The sequence below is a fragment of the Kogia breviceps genome, chromosome 6 (assembly GCF_026419965.1).
Source record: "Kogia breviceps isolate mKogBre1 chromosome 6, mKogBre1 haplotype 1, whole genome shotgun sequence".
Lineage (NCBI taxonomy): Eukaryota > Metazoa > Chordata > Mammalia > Artiodactyla > Physeteridae > Kogia > Kogia breviceps.
Genome location: NC_081315.1, coordinates 120,283,963 through 120,303,493, shown reverse-complemented (window position 1 = coordinate 120,303,493; position 19,531 = coordinate 120,283,963). Strand labels below are relative to the sequence as shown.

The 19,531-nt window shown below is 36.2% G+C and overlaps 1 protein-coding gene across 1 annotated transcript in view; it reads left to right on the top strand.

The window, feature by feature from the left end:
• ZGRF1 (zinc finger GRF-type containing 1) overlaps window positions 1-19,531 on the top strand; it is a 73,252-nt gene that overhangs the window by 10,896 nt on the left and 42,825 nt on the right. Inside the window, exons 5-9 of the mRNA XM_067036493.1 lie at window positions 1,103-1,162; window positions 3,685-3,870; window positions 4,179-6,390; window positions 16,320-16,393; window positions 18,174-18,224. Of these exons, the coding sequence (XP_066892594.1) occupies window positions 1,103-1,162; window positions 3,685-3,870; window positions 4,179-6,390; window positions 16,320-16,393; window positions 18,174-18,224 (2,583 nt within the window). The remainder of the gene's footprint in view (window positions 1-1,102; window positions 1,163-3,684; window positions 3,871-4,178; window positions 6,391-16,319; window positions 16,394-18,173; window positions 18,225-19,531) is intronic.

The window sequence follows — 19,531 nt, the reverse complement described above, 5'->3', positions numbered from 1 at the left end:
TTAAAGTATACAACTCGATATATTCACAGTTTTGCAACTATTACCGCAGTCTAATTTTAGAATATTTTTGTCACCCCAGAAAGAGATACCATAAAGGCACTACTCAGTACCCAACCCGCAGTCCCAATCTACTTACTGTCTTGACACATTTGCATATCCTGGACTATTCACATGAATGGAATGATACAATAAGTGGTCTTTTGTGAATGACTTCTTTCATTTAGCATGTTTTCAAGGTTCATCCATGTTGAACCATGTACCAATACTTTATTCCTTTTTATTGCTGAATAATATTCTACTTTATGGATATATCCCACTTTGTTTATCCATTCATCAATTGATGAACTTTTGAGTTGTTTCTACTTTTTGGTATTATGAACAATGATGCTCTGAACATTTGTATGCAAGTTTTTCTGAAGACATGTTTTCATTTCTCTGTACATATATGGTACTTAGGACTGGAATTGCTGGATCATGTGGTAACTCTGTGTTCACTCTTTTAAGGAACTGCTAACTATTAGCCAAAGTGATGGAAACAGCAGTGTTTAAGGGGCTAGTAGAGAAGCTGCTTTGAAAAGTGGCTACAGAGCTAGAGAGACATGAGGAGAAAGCCAGAAAATGATAATCACCTTAGTTTCCTTTTTCTTCCATATCCTGCATGTTCAATAAGTTTTACTCTTTATGCCTCTTATACAATTGTCTTATCCTAGTACTAATGACTTATTTCAAGCTCTAATTATCTCCTTGATCCTTCATATCATACCATTACAATAATCTCTTTACTGATCGTGTTTCCTGTTTAACCTCCTATAACTCATTCCGATTCTGTCTTCTCCCTGATTCCATTCCAAGATTCTCCTGGTAGGGAATAAGTTCTTGAATTTATGTGTATGCCTTTGCTCTCTTGCACACACTGAATGGATGCTTCGTAAACATTTGAGATAGATGCACTTGCTAATCCAAGTTTACAAAGTGGGTATTCCTTTCATTACATGATTTACTTATATAACAATTTTTGATTTGCTTTGAAGATGTTTAAGAAAAGTGGAATTGTGTTGTGTCCCTTTTTAACATTTTTAACACTTTTTTTGTTTTAATATAGGCAATTCTATACGATGACAAAGGAGAATGTTTGGAGAGTTTATTTCTTAAGTGCCTTGAGGTATTTTAATTTATCTTATTTTTAAGTTATTGTTAAATCTTAGTTCCTTTGTGAATACTGTAAAATAGTATAGTGATGGTACTAATACTAATAATTATAGCTAGTATTTATTGAACATTTATTATTAGCCAGACTCTGCTAACAGCTTTTAGATATTGTTTCATTTAATCTTTATACAACCCTGTGATTTTTATAGATTAGGAGTATGGTACTGAAAGTTTAAATAACTTGACCATGCTTATAGAGTTAAAGTGGTAAGGCTGGGATTTGAACCCAGAAAGTGACTCTAAATCTATTATGTGGGGCTTCCCTGGTGGCGCAGTGGTTGAGAATCCGCCTGCCGATGCAGGGGACACGGGTTCGTGCCCCGGTCCGGGAAGATCCCAAATGCTGCGGAGCGGCTGGGCCCGTGAGCCATGGCCGCTGAGCCTGCGCGTCCGGAGCCTGTGCTCCGCAACGGGAGAGGCCACAGCAGTGAGAGGCCCGCGTATCGCAAAAAAAAAAAAAAAAAAAAAAAAAAAAAATCTATTATGTGGTTTTGATAAGCAGAGACCTACAGTGGGATATATTTTGTGAAATTATTCCAATTTAAAATATTTTCTCAGATATTTATTCCATGTTTTCCTCTGTTGGAAAATGGAAGGGAATATTTTAGTGTAAAGAATGAGGATATTAGGGCTTCCCTGGTGGCGCAGTGGTTGAGAATCCGCCTGCCAATGCAGGGGACACGGGTTCGTGCCCCGCTCCGGGAAGATCCCACATGCCGCGGAGCGGCTGGGCCCGTGAGCCTGCGCTCCACAACGGGAGAGGCCACAACAGTGTGAGGCCCGCATATGGAAAAAAAAAAAAAAAAAAAAAAAAAAGAATGAGATATTAGAATTTGTTTGTTCTTGGTTTATTTCCCACTTTCACATACTTCCTAGCTAACCTAACCTCTCTGTGTTCAGCTTCTCAGCTGTCAAATGTAGACTGGAGACAGACTACTCGGTTGGTGGGGAAGTTAGAAATAGCTTAGGCAAAGTGCCTAGCAGTTTAGTACAGTGATTCTCAAAGTGCTAAAATGCATATTCTTATTATCACTGTGTTGATTTTGGCCATGGTACTTAATCTGTTTTTAACTTTTATGACAGTAGTTGTTGTGGAATTTTTATACTTACCAAAAGAGGGTCTTGGAGAAGCACTGTTTTAGTAGATACTTAGTGATGGTAATGACTGTTGTTATTATTTCATTTAAAATTATTTCATGAGTAAAGATTGAGCACATTATCTGTGATAATACACAGATTTTGTATATTATCAACTAGGTTGATAATCTTATTTTTATGCTGCAGTCAGAAGTGGTGGCAAGTGCTGTATTTGTTTATTAAAGTGATTAAAAATGCTTTCTTGGGAATATGGTTAACTAACAATTTATAATAATTTGTGATAATTATGAGTATGTATCTAATTCACATTAATTTATAAATATATATATATAACTGATTATTTAATAGCTCTAATTGTTTTTTAATTAATGTTTTTTAGCTGCATTGGGTCTTTGTTGCTACGCACGGGCTTTGTCTAGTTGTGGCAAGCGGGGGCTACTCTTCGTTGCAGTGCGCGGGCTTCTCATTGCAGTGGCTTCTCTTGTTGCGAAGCATGGGCTGCAGGTGTGTGGGCTCGGTAGTTGTGGCTCACGGGCTCTAGAGCACAGGCTCAGTAGTTGTGGCGCACGGGCTTACTTGCTCTGCGGCACATGGGATCTTCCCAGACCAGGGCTCAAACCCGTGTCCGCAGCGTTGGGAGGCAGATTCTTAACCACTGCGCCACCAGGGAAGTCTCTAATAGCTCTAATTTAAAAATTACATTTACTTTTATGAATTCTAGGTGAATTGAGCGGAGGCATCTTTTCCTTGATTGTCTTTGTATCCCCAGCATGTAACAAAAGTTCTCATATAGGTCCCTAATATGTATTTTTTAAAATATAAATTTATTTATTTATTTTTGGCTGTGTTGGGTCTTCGTTGCTGCGCGTGGGCTTTCTTTAGTTGCGGCGAACGGGGGCTACTCTTTGTTGCAGTGCACAAACTTCTCGTTGAGGTGGCTTCTCTTGTGGATCACGGGCTCTAGGCATGAGGGCCTCAGTAGTTGTGGCTCGCGGGCTCTAGAGTGCCGGCTCAGTAGTTGTAGCGCACAGGCTTAGTTGCTCCATGGCATGTGGGATCTTTGCAGACCAGGGCTCGAACCCGTGTCCCCTGCATTGCCAGGCAGATTCTTAACCACTGCGCCACCAGGGAAGTCACCCTAATATATATTGTTGAATAAACAAATTAGTGAATTTTTTTTGTTGTATTACTTTTTTTTGTGCTTGTTGTTAGTTAAGTAGTGCATAGTAATCAATAATTTCGTTATTGATTCATTCATTCAGCAACTATTTATTGAATATCCATTGTGTCTTTGCCTGTGCTAGAAGCTTATTGGAACACATAGGTAATCAAATAATTAGATGTGTATGATCTTGATGTTAATTCTTTAAAATTTAGGTGAAACCTGGAGATAATTTAGAAAGTGATCGATACTTAATCACAGTTGAGGAGGTTAAAGTTACTGGAAGCACAGCTGTCAAACAGGATATTGTTAAAGAAGCACCAGCATTGAATTCAAAGAGGTTTATATCTTCTGGCCGGTCCCTTGGGTGTCAGCCTGCTGGTTTAAAAAGGAAGTTTGCTGTAAGTTTCTCTGTTGAAAATAATAAATCAATATATATTTATAAAATTGTTTTAAGAAGTAGTGAATTGTGAAGCTATTGTACTGTATGATTAAAACAGTGCTTCATAGTGTATGCTTAGGTAGAAAGGAAGTAAACCTTAATCTTAATACAAATGAGTGTTTGCATTTTAGCTTAGCAAACTTTATATCTTAATTATTACTTTACCTTGTAAAGCATCCACATTCCTTTTTTTTTTTTTTTTAGTCAGTTCATTTTACATTTTCTTTATAGGTTATAGAACAGCTAATAATTGTTTAATATTTTTAGGGTTTTCAAGGACCACGTCAAGTGCCAAAGAAAATCGTTATTACAGAAAATAATGAATCAGCTGCTTCATTTGAAGCTAAGAAGCCTGGTCCTATTTTTCTTTCTCCATTCAACAGCACACCTCCTTTGTTTTCTACAGTTGGTAAGAAAGATATAAATAATATACCAACAGACACTGAGAACATTGTCACTTACAAGAACAGAGAGAGAAATGGCATACCTTTTTCTTCACTTGTCTCTGCTTCGTCCTTCAAGGTTAACCCAGAAATGCTGTGTAAAGAAAATTATTTTTGCTCTCCTGTCAGTTTTGTAAATAAGCATTCAGATTCTTTACTGACCAATGAGCCCATGAAAAGAGATAGTTTGGTATCTCACTGTTTAGGAGTTTCACAAAATATTAGAAGCAAAGCCCAAATATTAGCTCTTCTGAAGTCCAAATCAACTAGTACGTCTAAGGAACTAAATTCTGAGATTACAGGACATTTCCCTCAAATGCAACCACAAGGAAGTTTAAAAATTCCTACTAAACCAAAGTGCTTAATTGAACAGGAAGAGTTTGCTGAGGTGAAGAGCACAGCAAGTTTACACTACCAGCATCAATCAGAAAATACCATGAGAAATAAAAGCCGGTGGGCCATGTATTTATCCTCACAGAGTTCACCTGTACATTCATCTACGGTAGATGGAAATGATATAGGAAAAAAACCCAAGGCCCAAGTTGGTAATTTAAACCGGAAAGACCTTTTGGTGCAAAAAAAGATACAGTTCTTTGAAACAGGTGCTGAAAATGGAAAAAACTATAACAAAGACAAGCCAGTAGAAGATAATGATCAAACCTGGGATCAAGAAGGAAAATTAGAAATTCCTTCATTCTGTGAAAGCAGCAGCTTACCAGTTACCTGTAGTAGCGCAGAAAATGATGGCTTGTTATCAGAATCTGACATTCAAGACAGTAATAAAAGACCTCTTAATCAAAATGACCAGATGGGCATAAAAGGATCAATTCTCATTAGAAAAAAAGCTCAGGAGATAGATATACATGGAACACCAGAAAAGGAGTATAAACCTCTACAAATTGAATCTTCACTAAGTAACAATTCTGGGATCTCTGATGATAATACTGACATATTTTCTAAAAGTAGTACTAATAATGAACTCCTTAATAATATTCATGAACCTATGAGTAATGTAACACAGCCACTTGTGGAGGTCACATTTAATCTAAACAATTTTGAAACCAGTGACACTGAGGAGGAATCACAGGAAAGCAACAGAATTTCCCAGGATTCAGAGGGTTGGATGAAAGAAACTTTGGTTAATGACGGCAATTCAAGATGTGAGAATGTAAGCTGTAAAGAAGTTGGCAGTGAACACTTGCCTCTCTTAACGTCTACTGCGGGCAAACTATCAGAGACATTTCCCATGAAAGAGATTCTGCCATCACAGTTTTGTGATAAAACTTGTGTGGGTTTTGACAGAGGACCTTGGAAAGCTGGAAACACTGGAAAAGAAATAGAGGAGGAGTGGAGTGACACATTAAGCAATTTTGACTCATCCTTAGAGTGGACTGATGATGTATATGCAGAAAATAAAGAAGGCAGTAATAAATCTGTTAGCGCTTCATTCCCAAATAAATCTGAAAGTATAAACACAAATTTACATATTCCTCATTTTTTAAACATAGCCACTCAACAGAATCCTGAAAAAAACCTATTTTCAGAACAGGCTCAGCCTCGGCCTTTTATTATGGGAAGTGACTTGGACAAAAATGCCAAACAGGATTTACCATTAACCTCTAGCAGTGACAACAGTATCCAACTATTAAATGCCAGTCAGATTCACTCTGAAGAATGTATTGCACTTGATAAATCACATACCCAAGTTTCCAATTCTTTGTTTTACCCTTTGGGAAAAAAACATCCTATTTCCAAAGACACAGAATCACATATTCCTGAATCTGAAGACTTGGGAAGGACTAGAAGTTTACCCCAGGACCATATTGATGTAGAAACTGCTGGAGAAAGCAGACAATACTGGAATAATCCTAGACATTGTTCAGAACTTTCCAGATTAGTAAATAGCATTTCCCTATTAAAATCATTGTCTGAACACAGTACGGCTTTGGAAGGCTTGGAAGTATTGAAAAAGAGGAGTGCCGCTTTTAAACAACAAGGAGCTTGGCAGACAGATGAGCCAGATAGCAATCCTGAAGGTTAGAATGTCATGTCTGTTTTGGATTGTTCTCTTTATAGTTCAAAGGATGAGAAGATATTTGCTCTGGAGGCTACATTAAGAATTACATGGTATTTAAATAGGTAATACATGTACTTGATAAAATCAACTCTAATAGAGGATAAAACAGTGAAAAGTAAGTCTCCTTCCTACCACAGCCCTTCAGTCGACTCAGAATTAGCAATCTTCTTCCAGAGTATCCTTTCAAAAATATGTTATGCATATATAAGCATATATAGGCATATATAAGCAAATATGTGTGTGTGTTATAATCCATTCCTGTCGTTATACATTTTTGGTCATGTGCTAGGAGATACTTTTTTAAGAAAAAAGTCATAAGCTCATATTGATATCTCTAACTGCAGTTCTAAACCACAGGGTTCTTCCTTTCTTCCCTTCGTTCCATAATTGTGTTTCTTTATTCTCAGAGTGGAAAGGGTCCTGGTGCCCAGCAGCATCAGTATATTTACTTCCTCAATTCTGTGGTGCACACCAAATGGTTTCCAAATTGTTAAACCAGTATCACTACTGGCAAAAAAATTTGTAAATTTGTAAAGCTTACAAATTCCTTGGAGTTTTTCTTTGTTTGCATTTTTTTAAAACTGGTTGTGTTTTGTTCCTTTGTTTGTGTTTAGAGTTTATCCTGAGAGTATAGAGTTGGAGTATTATGTTCCAAACTTATTGGGTACTTTTTTTTCTTTACCGTGATTTTTTAATCATTTGATATAAATATAGTTAAGTTCATCGTCTATATTTTGTATGAGGATATAGTTGATTTATTCTTAAAAATTTTTTTTTTCTGACTATGTAAAATATTAACTGAGTACAAAAATCAAAACTATAAAGACATATACTCAAATTCCTTCCTTATGCCTTCCATCCTGCTGTAGGTAACCAATATATCATACTTGTGGTCTGGTTTTTATTTTTTTGCAAAAATAAACACCTCCCTATATAAATTCTTGTTTCTCCTTATGCAATATAAGATACCGTGCTCTGTATTTTTTAGCACCTTGCTTCTTTTCACTTAATAATATATCCTGGAAATCACTACCTATCACTTCATAGGACTCATCCTCATTTTATTTGTTTATAACTGTATAATATTTTACTCTGTGGATGAACCATCATTTTTGCAACCAGTCTCCAGTATTTGCTATTGCAAATAATGTGACAATAAGTAACTTTATATATCTGTATCTGTATAACTATATGGACTTTTTGCATGTTACTGCAGGTGTGTCTTCAGGGCAAATTCCTAGCAGTAAGGTTGTTGGGTAAAGGTGTGTCTTTGTTAGATACTTCAAAATTCTCTCGAAGGAATCATACTGTTTCTCATTCCCACCAATAACGTATGAGAGTGCCTGCTTCTCCATAGCATTGCCAGTAGAGTATTTTGCCAAGCTTTTGAATTTTTACCAATCTAATAGATGAGAAACGAGAGTGTAGTTTAAATTTGTATTTCTATCACTACAGGTGAAATTGAGCTTTTCATATGTTTAAGCATCATTTGTATGTCTTTTTTCATGAATTGTCTGCTCTACTCTTTTGTCCAGTCTTTTAATGGTTGTTGGTCTTTTATTCTCTTTTACTTGGAAGAGCTCTTTATATATTAGAAATAGCCCTTTATCTATGTTGCAGATATTTTCCTTCAGTATGTCATTGATTGGTCTTTTGACTTGGCTTGTGGTACGTTGCCAATAGCATTTTTTTTTTTTAAGAAAAATAATATTATAGGACATAAATATTATGTACACATGAATGTGAATGAACAGTGTACTCAAAAGTTAAAATTGAACTCTTCTTTGAATAGCTCAAGGAATCCCTGAGAAAAATAGGAATAAATTATTGTACCTAGTAAAATGTTTCTTTCAAATGTAGTTAAATATGATGACTATTATTACAGTTTATTTTCTTTTTTAAAAAAATAAATTTATTTATTTATTTTTGGCTGTGTTGGGTCTTTGTTGCTGCTTGTGGGCTTTCTCTAGCTGTGGCAAGTAGGGGGCTACTCTTCGTTGTGGTGCGTGGGCTTCTCATTGTGGTGGTTTCTTCTGTTGCGGAGCACGGGTTCTAGGCACGCAGGCTTCAGTAGTTGTGGCATGCAGGCTCGGTAGTTGTGGATCACGGGCTCTAGAGCACAGACTCAGTAGTTGTGACGCATGGGCTTAGTTGCTCTGCGACGTGTGGGATCTTCCCGGACTGGGACTGGAACCTGTGTCCCCTGCATTGGCAGGCAGATTCTTAACCATTGTGCCACCAGGGAAGTCCCTACGGTTTTTTTTCTAAAAAATTAAAAAATAAGAAACCTATTGAAAAATAAATATAGGTAGATGTAGTTATGCAATATCATATAAGGATATAAATTCCTAATATGAAGGTTTAGAAATTACAGAATTTAGTTTTGGGAAATTTATTCTTTTTTCTTATCAAATTGGAAAAGAGGATTGTAGTTGATTCTCATTATTTGTGGTGATTATGTTCTATAAAGTTACCAAACAGTGGATTAGTGAAAAATAGTCCATTGCTTTTTGGAGAAATGCAGGGTTAGGTTCCTTCAAACCTCTGGTCAGAACATTTTCATCAACTGATTGGTACAAAACCTTGTTTTATGTGTGTTTTCATTTAAAGATGCCTTATTTAATATATATTGGTGATTGATTAACACTGAACTTATGACCAATAGCACTGTAACTAACTCATGCCTGAATGAAACTTACCACATGTTTTCTACATGAGGGACATCAGAGCCTTCTTGCACTTTGGAACACTAGGCAGCACTATGCTTAGGGAACATTTTAAATAGCAAAGTCACCAATAAAAAGCCCCCAAATATGAAAAATGTACTAAATAGAGCATAAAAAGGACACTTGTTTGTAGCATGAGGGCTGGAATTAGAAGGCAGAATGTCACCGTGTTCTACCTCAGCTGGAATGTGCATGTCAGGCAACTCATTTTTTGTAGCTCTGCATGTCTGCAGATGACCTCAGAAACACAGTATTGATTTGGAGGTTACAAATAAATTTTAGCAAGTAGGCAGAATCTGTGAATAATGAGGATTGACTGTATTTTCTGACATAAATATATTTCTCTAAAAATGATTAAGTTGGTTTTCTTGAGACAATTTGAGAATTGGAATTTTTAAAATTGGAATATAGCAAATGACTTCATGGATTTTAATACAGAATTAGAGAAGAATCTGTTTTACCACCATTTTAGAATGTGTGAAAGTGTTAAAAAATATTTTTTCCATTATCTTCAAGTTTTTGTGAGATGACTGGATATTTTTAGAAATGTTAATTTAGAATTTTATTCTTGAGTGAAGGCAGTAAAGGGAAAAATAATTTTCATCCAGTGCCTTTTAAAAATTCCTTTTATAAATAACCTCAAGTTCCAAAATCCACTTATTTTTGTTTCATTTAGTATAGTCTGAATGTTTACAGGAAAATAATGAAACCAAAAGTAACAATTGGCAAAAAGTGAAGTTTGCACTGGATATGGATTTTTTTAATTTTTTTTTTTTTTTTTTTTTAATTTTTTTGTGGTATGCGGGCCTCTCACTGCTGTGGCCTCTCCCATTGTGGAGCACAGGCTCCGGACGCGCAGGCCCAGCAGCCATGGCTCACGGGCCTAGCTGCTCCGCGGCATGTGGGATCTTCCCAGACCGGGGCATGAACTTGTGTCCCCTGCATCGGCAGGTGGACCCTCAACCACTGCGCCACCAGGGAAGCCCTGGATATGGCTTTTTTTAAAAAAAAGTTATTGAATTTTTTTTTTTTAAATTAATTAATTATTTATTTTTGGCTGCGTTGGGTCTTCGTTGCTGTGCATGGGCTTTTCTCTAGTTGTGGCAAGCGGGGGCTACTCTTCATCGCGGTGCATGGGTTTCTCATCGCAGTGGCTTCTCTTGTTGCGGAACACAGGCTGTAGGCGTGCAGGCTTTAGTAGTTGTGGCACGCGGGCTCAGTAGTTGTGGCTCACGGGCTCTAGAGTGCAGGCTCAGTAGTTGTGGTGCACGGGGTTAGTTATTTCGCGGCATGTGGGATCTTCCCGGACCAGGGCTTGAACCTGTGTCCCCTGCATTGGCAGGCAGATGCTTATCCACTGTGCCACCAGGGAAGCCCCATAGCTATTTTCTTTAATGGTAGTTATCACTAAAATTAGTCTTATTGGTGACTTTGCAAGAAACTGAGATTATTGAATTTCTTTTAAGGGAAAAATCCCATTTTAAACAGATACCTGATAAGGTGGTTTGGCCTAGCCACCCTGTCCTTTTTTTTTTTCCTTTATGCACTTTCCTTTCTTTCCTTTTCTCCTTTAACATCTTTAATGGAGTATAATTGCTTTACAGTGTTGTGTTAGCTTCTGCTGTATAACAGAGTGAATCAGCTATATGCATACGTGTATCCCCATATCCCTTCCCTCTTGCGTCTGCCTCCTACCCTCCTTATCCCACCCCTCTAGGTGGTCGCACAGCACCGAGCTGATCTCCCTGTGCTATGCAGCTGCTTCCCACTAGCTATCTATTTTACATTTGGTAGTGTATATATGTCATTGTTACTCTCTCACTTCATCCCAGCTTACCCTTCCCTCTCCCGGTGTCCTCAAGTCCATTCTCTACGTCTGCATCTTTATTTCTGTCCTGCCCCTAGGTTCATGAGAACCATTTTTTTTTCTAGATTCCATATATATGCGTTAGCATAGCATATTTGTTTTTCCCTTTCTGACTTACTTCACTCTGTATGACCGACTCTAGGTCCATCCACCTCACTACAAATAACTCAATTTTGCTTCTTTTTATGGCTGAGTAATATTCCATTGTATATATGTGCCACAACTTCTTTATCCATTCATCTGTCGATGGACACTTAGGTTGCTTCCATGTCCAGGCTGTTGTAAATAGTGCTTCATTGAATATTGTGATACACAACTCTTTTTGAATTATGGTTTTCTTAGGATATATGCCTAGTAGTGGGATTGCTGGGTCATATGGTAGTTCTACTTTTAGTTTTTTAAGGAACCTCCATACTGTTCTCCTTAGTGGCTGTATCAATTTACATTCCCACCAACAGTGCAAAGGGTTCCCTTTTCTCCATAACTTCTCCACCATTTATCATCTGTAGATTTTTTGATGATGGCCATTCTGACTGGTGTGAGGTGTTACCTCATTGTAGTTTTGATGTGCATTTCTCTAGTGATTAGTGATGTTGAGCATCCTTTTATGTGTTTGTTGGCAATCTATATCTTCTTTGGAGAAATGTCTATTTAGGTCTTATGCCTCTTTTTGTATTAGGTTGTTAGTGTTTCTGATATTGAGCTGCATGAGCTGCTTGTAAATTTTGGAGATTAATCCTTTGTCAGTTGCTTCATTTGCAAATATTTTCTTCCATTCTGAGGGTTGTCTTCGTCTTCTTTATGTTTTCCTTTGCTGAGCAAAAGCTTTTAAGTTTCACTAGGTCCCATTTGTTTATTTTTGTTTCCATTTCTGTAGGAGGTGAGTCAAAAAGGATCCTGTTATGTTTTATGTCATAGAGTATTCTGCCTACATTTTCCTCTAAGAGTTTTATAGGGTCTGGCCTTACATTTGGGTCTTTAATCCATTTTGAGTTTATTTTTGTGTGTGGTGTTAGGAAGTGTTCTAATTTCATTATTTTTTTTTTTTTTTTTTTTTTTTTTTTTTTTGTGGTATGCGGGCCTCACTGTTGTGGCCTCTCCCGTTGCGGAGCACAGGCTCCAGACGCTCAGGCTCAGCGGCCATGGCTCACGGGCCCAGCCGCTCCGCGGCATGTGGGATCCTCCCAGACCGGGGCACGAACCCGTGTCCCCTGCATCGGCAGGCGGACTCCCAACCACTGCGCCACCAGGGAAGCCCTAATTTCATTATTTTACATGTAGCTGTCCAGTTTTCCCAGCACCACTTATTGAAGAGGCAGTCTTTCCTCCATTATATACTCTTGCCTCCTTTATCAAAGACAAGGTGACCAAATGTATGTCGGTTTATCTCTGGGCTTTCTATCCTGTTCCTTTGATCTCTATTTATGTTTTGTGTCAGTACCATACTGCCTTGATTACTGTAGCTTTGTAGTATAGTCTGAAGTCTGGGAACCTGATTCCTCCAGCTCAGTTTTTCTTAAGATTGCTTTGGCTATTTTGGGTCTTTTGTGTTTCCATACAAATTGTGAAATTTTTTGTTCTAGTTCTGTAAAAAATGCCATTGGTAGTTTGATAGAGATTGCATTGAATCTGTAGATTGCTTTGGGTAGTATAGTCATTTTCACAATGTTGATTCTTCCAATCCAAGAACATGGTATATCTCTCCATCTGTATCATCTTTAATTTCTTACATCAGTGTCTTATAGTTTTCTGTATACAGGTCTTTTGTCTCCTTGGGTAGGTTTATTCCTAAGTATTTTATTCTTTTTGTTGCAATGGTAAATGGGAGTGTTTCCTTAATTTCTCTTTCACATTGTTCATCATTAGTATATAGGAATGCAAAAGATTTCTGTGCACTTGTTTTGTATCCTGCTACTTTACCAAATTCATTGATTAGCTCTAGTAGTTTTCTGGTAGCATCTTTAGAATTCTCTACATATAGTATCATGTCATCTGCAACAGTGACAGTTTTACTTCTTCTTTTCCGAACTGGATTCCTTTTATTTTTCTTTGCTGATTGCTGTGGCTAAAACTTCCGAAACTATGTTGAGTAATAATGGTGAGAGTGGGCAACCTTGTCTTGTTCCTGATCTTAGAGGAAATGGTTTCAGTTATTCACCATTGAGAATGATGTTGGCTGTGGGTTTGTCATATATGGCCTTTATTATATTATGTTGAGGTAGGTTCCCTCTATGCCTACTTTCTGGAGAGTTTTTATCATAAATGGGTGTTGAATTTTGTCAAAAGCTTTTTCTACATCTCTTGAGATGATCATATGGTTTTTATCCTTCATTTTGTTAATATGCTGTATCACATTGATTTGCATATATTGAAGAATCCTTGCATTTCTGGGATAAACCCCATTTTATCATGTTGTACGATCCTTTTAATGTGCTGTTGGATTCTGTTTGCTAATATTTTGAGGATTTTTGCATCTATGTTCATCAGAGATATTGACCTTAGTTTTCTTTTTTTGTTTACATTTTTGTCTGGTTTTGGTATCAGGGTGATGGTGGCCTAGCACAATGAGTTTGAGAGTGTTCCTCCCTCTGCTGTCTTTTGGAAGAGTTTGAGAAGGATAGGTGTTAGCTCTTCTCTAAATGTTTGATAGAATTTGCCTGTGAAGCCATCTGGTCCTGGGCTTTTGTTTGTTGGAAGATTTTTAATCACAGTTTCAATTTCGGTGCTTGTGATTAGTCTATTTATATTTTCAATTTCTTTCTGGTTCATTCTCAGAAGGTTGTCCTTTTCTAAGAATTTGTCCATTTCTTCCAGGTTGTCCGTTTTATTGTCATATAGCTGTTTGTAGTAATCTCTCATGATCCTTTGTATTTCTGCAGTGGCAGTGTTTACTTCTTTTTCATTTCTAATTCTGTTGATTTGAGTCTTCTCACATTTTTTTGTGATGAGTCTGGCTAGTGGTTTATCAATTTTGTTTATCTTCTCGAAGAACAAGCTTTTAGTTTTATTGATCTTTTCTGTTGTTTCCTTCATTTCTTTTTCATCTGTTTCTGATCTGATCTTTATGATTTCTTTCCTTCTGCTAATTTTGGGGGTTTTTTGTTCTTTCTCTAATTGCGTTAGGTATAAGGTTAGGTTGTTTGAGATTTTTCTTGTTTCTTGAGGTAGGATTGTATTGCTATAAACTTCCCTCTTAGAACTGCTTTTGCGGCATCCCATAGGTTTTGGGTTGTTGTGTTTTCATTGTCATTTGTTTCTAGGTATTTTCTGATTTCCTCTTTGATTTCTTCAGTGATCTCTTGGTTATTTAGTAATGTATTGTTTAGCCTCCATGTGTTTGTATTTTTTACAGTTATTTTTCCTGTAATTGATATGTAGTCTCATAGCGTTGTGGTTGGAAAAGATACTTAATATGATTTCAGTTTTCTTAAATTTAGTAAGGCTTGATTTGTGACCCAGAATATGGTCTGTTCTGGAGAATGTTCCATGAGCACTTGAGAAGAAATTGTATTCTGTTGTTTTTGGATGGAATGTCCTATAAATATCAATTACGTCCATCTTGTTTAATGTGTCATTTAAAGCTTGTGTTTCCTTATTTATTTTCATTTTGGATGATCTGTCCATTCGTGAAAGTGAGTTGTGAAAGCCCCCTACTATTATTGTGTCACAGTAGATATCCCCTTTATGGCTGTTAGCATTTGCCTTATGTATTGAGGTGCTCCTATGTTGGGTGCATATATATTTATAATTGTTATATCTTCTTCTTGGATTGGTCCCTTGATCATTATGTAGTGTCCTTCCTTGTCTCTTGTAACATTCTTTATTTTAAAGTCTATTTTATCTGATATGAGTATTGCTACTCCAGCTTTCTTTGATTCCCATTTGCATGGAATATCTTTTTCCATCCCGTCACTTTCAGTCTGTATGTGTCCCTAGGTCTGAAGTGGGTCTCTTGTAGACAGCATATATACGGGTCTTGTTTTTGTATCCATTCAGCCAGTCTGTGTGGTTTGGTTGGATCATTTAATCCATTTACATTTAAGGTAATTATCGATATGTCTGTTCGTATTACCATATTCTTAATTGTTTTGGGTTTATTATTGTAGATCATTTCCTTCTCTTGTATTTCCTGCCTAGAGAAGTTCCTTTAGCATTTGTTGTAAAGCTGGTTTGGTGGTGCTGAATTCTCTTAACTTTTGCTTATCTGTAAAGGTTTTAATTTCTCCATCGAATCTGAATGCGATCCTTGCTGGTTAGAGTAATCTTGGTTGTAGGTTTTTCCCCTGGGTAGAGTAGTCTTGGTTGTAGGTTTTTCCCTTTCATCACTTTAAATATGCCCTCTACTCCCTTCTGGATTGCAGAGTTTCTAATGAAAAATCAGCTCTTAACCTTATGGGGATTCCCTTGTATGTTATTTGTTGCTTTTCCTTTGCTGCCTTTAATAGTTTTTCTTTGTATATAATTTTTGATTGTTTCATTAATATGTGTCTCGGTGTGTTTCTCTTTGGGTGTATCCTGTGGGTGGTACTCTCTGCTTCCCGCACTTGATTGACTATTTCCTTTCCCATGTTAGGGAAGTTTTCGACTCATCTCCAAATATTTTCCAAGACCTTTCTCAGAACGCTCTTCTTCGTTCTCAAGCCGGCTGAGTTCCCCCCATCCTTCTTTCCATTCTGCAGTCTTGCCAGCTTTTTCTGTTTCAGTCTTTTTTTTTTTTTTTTTTTGTGGTACGCGGCCTCTCACTGTTGTGGCCTCTCCCGTTGCAGAGCACAGGCTCCGGACGTGTGGTCTCAGTGGCCATGGCTCACGGGCCTAGCTGCTCCGCAGCACGTGGGATCTTCCCGGACCCGGTCCCCTGCATTGGAAGGTGGACTTTCAACCACTGTGCCACCAGGGAAGCCCTGTCTCAGAGTCTTTACACTTGTTCTGCCTTTCACCTGAACACCTTTACCCCTGCATAGCTGGTTTTTTCTTGTCTTCAGGTTTCAGCATAAATGTTACTTCCTTTGAGAGATCTCTTCAGATTATCCTGCTAATGTTACTCTCGGTCATATCGCCCTGTGTTATGAAACCCTTTTGTATCATAATCTGAATTTATTTATCTCCTGTGTCCCTTTCTTTTCAAGGGATCTTGTTTGTTTTGTTCACTGCTGTTTCCCCAGTGCCTGGCATACTGTATTTTGGAAATAAGTGTTATATTCCTTGTTTCACTCAGTTTCAGAAATAAGTTTTTAAACATTTTAGAGCACTACTGTATTTATGATGTATAAGATCATTGGATTTTGTCCATTCTAGCTAGGAAACCATTGACTGCAGTAGTTTCACAAACTATACCAAAGTCTCCTCATCTAAACCAGGATCCTCAACAGGTACATTTTTTTCTGTCAGTATATTTATTATTTTGACATAGAATGTCCTATAGTTTGTAATGATACTGTAGAAATACAGGGGTCTGAAGCTATGTTCATTCACAACCTCTCCTGTATCTTAGTGATTTCTTTTATTGCATTGCTTGGCCAAAAGAAACTAGCAGTTCCATTTATTTAGTTAGTAGTATTAAAAACTTAGTAATTTGTTAAGCATTTTGTCTTTTTTTTTTCCAGTATTATTGAGATATAATTGACAATATAACATTGTATTAGTTTAAGATGTACAACATAATGATTTGATATATGCATATATTGTGAAATGGTTATGATAAGCATTTTATTTTTAAATAAACACAGTTACTAATGGAATGCATGCACTTGTTGGGCACTGTCCAACTTCTCAAAGCTTGGAATAGATTCAGTTTCCGGGTCCACATTGATTTTTGTATGGCAATTGATTTTTATCATAGAAATTTCCTAAAACCCAGCTTCACAAAGATATGATGTCACTGACAGAAATGACATGAAATCTGATGTTGAAACTGAGCTACCTTGAGTTCGCAGTTTGTTCGGTTTCTGACAGATGTCTAATGACACTGTGTTTCTCTCAAATTTAAAATATCTTGTGGAGCCTCTGTTGAGTTCACTGTGGCACCCCAAAGTACCTTGTTATACCAGTTTGGGAACCATGGAAATAATACAAAAAAAAATAGTACTAATTAGGATGAAATGGAATTCTAGAATAAGTTATCTAGATTAGTGTTTCTCAGTGAAGATGCATTTAGCACTTTTGAAGAGATAGTTCTTTCCTTGTTTCATTTACCCCCAGTTTGTATCATATTCTGTTTTCCATGTTACTGTTTCTTTCTTTTTTTTTTTTTTTTGTACACAGGCCTCTCACTGCTGTGGCCTCTCCTGTTGCGGAGCACAGGCTCCAGACGCGCAGGCTCAGTGGCCATGGCTCACGGGCCCAGCCGCTCCGCGGCATGTGGGATCTTCCCAGACCGGGGCATGAACCCGTGTCCCCTGCATTAGCAGGTGGACTCTCAACCACTGCCACCAGGGAAGCCCTTTCATGTTACTGGTTTTTTAATAATATCAATATATTCCTCCGTTTTTTTTCAATACAGGAAAAGGTAAAGAAAAAATAAAACTTACCATACCACCTGGAGATAATTACTATTAACATTTCCGGCATTTTTGGCCTAATTTTAAAATATGGTTAGATTGATGGGTACAAATAGTTTTATATCCTTTCTCCTTAATATCATATTTTCTCACATTATTAAGAACTCTTACACATACCTTTTAAAGGTTACTTATCATTCCATCTCGTGGATATCCTATGCTTTGGATAAACAGTTCCCTATTTTGGACATTTAGATTATTTCCAGCATTTTGCTTTTGTAAATAAAACTTTAGTAGATGTTTTTGCACATAAATTATTGTTTACATTTAGTTATTTCCTTAGATTTGATTCTTAGAAGTGGAACTGATAATTTGAGAGGCCAAGAACAACTTTCTTAGATTGTTGATATAAGTCAAATAGAAATATCTTAATGTTTTACAGTATGAATATTTGTTTCATTTCATATTTACCAGTACTGAGATCTTTTAAAATTCTTCCTAAGTGAAATAGTGTTCAATCAACACTTAGTTTTTTTTCTTTGATTATTAGTAATGGTGTCCTTATATTTCTTATGTCTAAAAAAATCTATATTTTATTTTCTAACTTGCTATTACCTTTTGGCTTATCTTATATTAATGTTCTATTCCTAAGATGATAAAAGAAAATGAAGTTGAACCAAGTGAATCACTTCAGTCTTTGCAGGTGAGTTAACTTTTGAAATGTAACATAGCAGAAATTGTATTCATATATATAGGTATGGCATGTAATTATATGTTTGTATTTTATATTGCCAGTTTTCAAATTTATTTGTAATTAGTTACCCTTTTATACTCATTTAGATGAGCCTACTGTCTTGTATAAGTGTCCTGTGTAGTCAGTAGGATTTGGGTAAATAAGAAATCTTTTATCATAAAGCTAATTTTTCAAACTTGTAAGCATTACCTAATCCAAGAATTGTCATTGACAATTACAACTGCATCTGCAGGCTCTGTTGCCTAGAACAGTACAAAATAAAACAAAATCCATTGTGGTGACTCAATCATTTTTCACACTTATATTACAAGATCAAGTGTATAAAATAATGAATAGTCAGCAGCTGCTTACAAATGATCACATTCCTACTGGGTGTTTTTCACTTGAAAAAAATACGGTTTAAACTTTTTCAAGGATAATTATCACAAAGTATAAATTGCAAATTAACACTATCAATGTTTTTCCCTCCAGGATGAGTTGCCATTTAAATAAATGTCATATATATTTAAAGCAAAATATTTTATAATCTCACAGTAATGAAAAAGGTCTTAGAATCTTTTGCAAAAAAAAATAATTTAAATCTTTTTAGCATTAATATTAAAGTACATTTGTGTTTTTATTATAGCTTTCTTGCTACAACTATCTGAATCAAACTCTTCATACACACTAGTGATTGAAGGAATTTTCAAAACTTAAAGTTAGGGTGCTCTTAATACTTAATGCCACCTTCACCTTATGTTCTGTAAGTGTGATTAGTCACACAAAGCAACGGAGCTAGAAGATACTATATGCTAACTAATTTTTTAAACTCACTACATTCAAAAATGCTAGTTCTAAAATATGAGTTGAATGTTTTTAAGAGCTACCTGATTGGCAGTTGTACTTATGTATATTGTTATAAAGGGAAAGTGACTATTATTTGAATAAATACACTATTTTACCTCTTTTAGTGACAAAGTTTTTCTCCATATTTATTAAACATAAAGAAATTACTTCTACAGTTGAGTTCATTTTCTGAGTGTGTAGTTCATATTAGAAATTATGGCTATTTTATATAGTTACTTGATGAACTAAAAATGACTAGTTGCTGTTGTCTGTATCTTGTATTTTATGGTTGCTAGAAGATGATTCATTCTTTAAATAAACTATTACACTTCTTTAATTTTACACTAATTTTTGAATTAAATAATCTGCATTAACATAAATATTAGTATTGGAATTATAACATACCCAGCAATGTTAAAAAAGAATTCAAT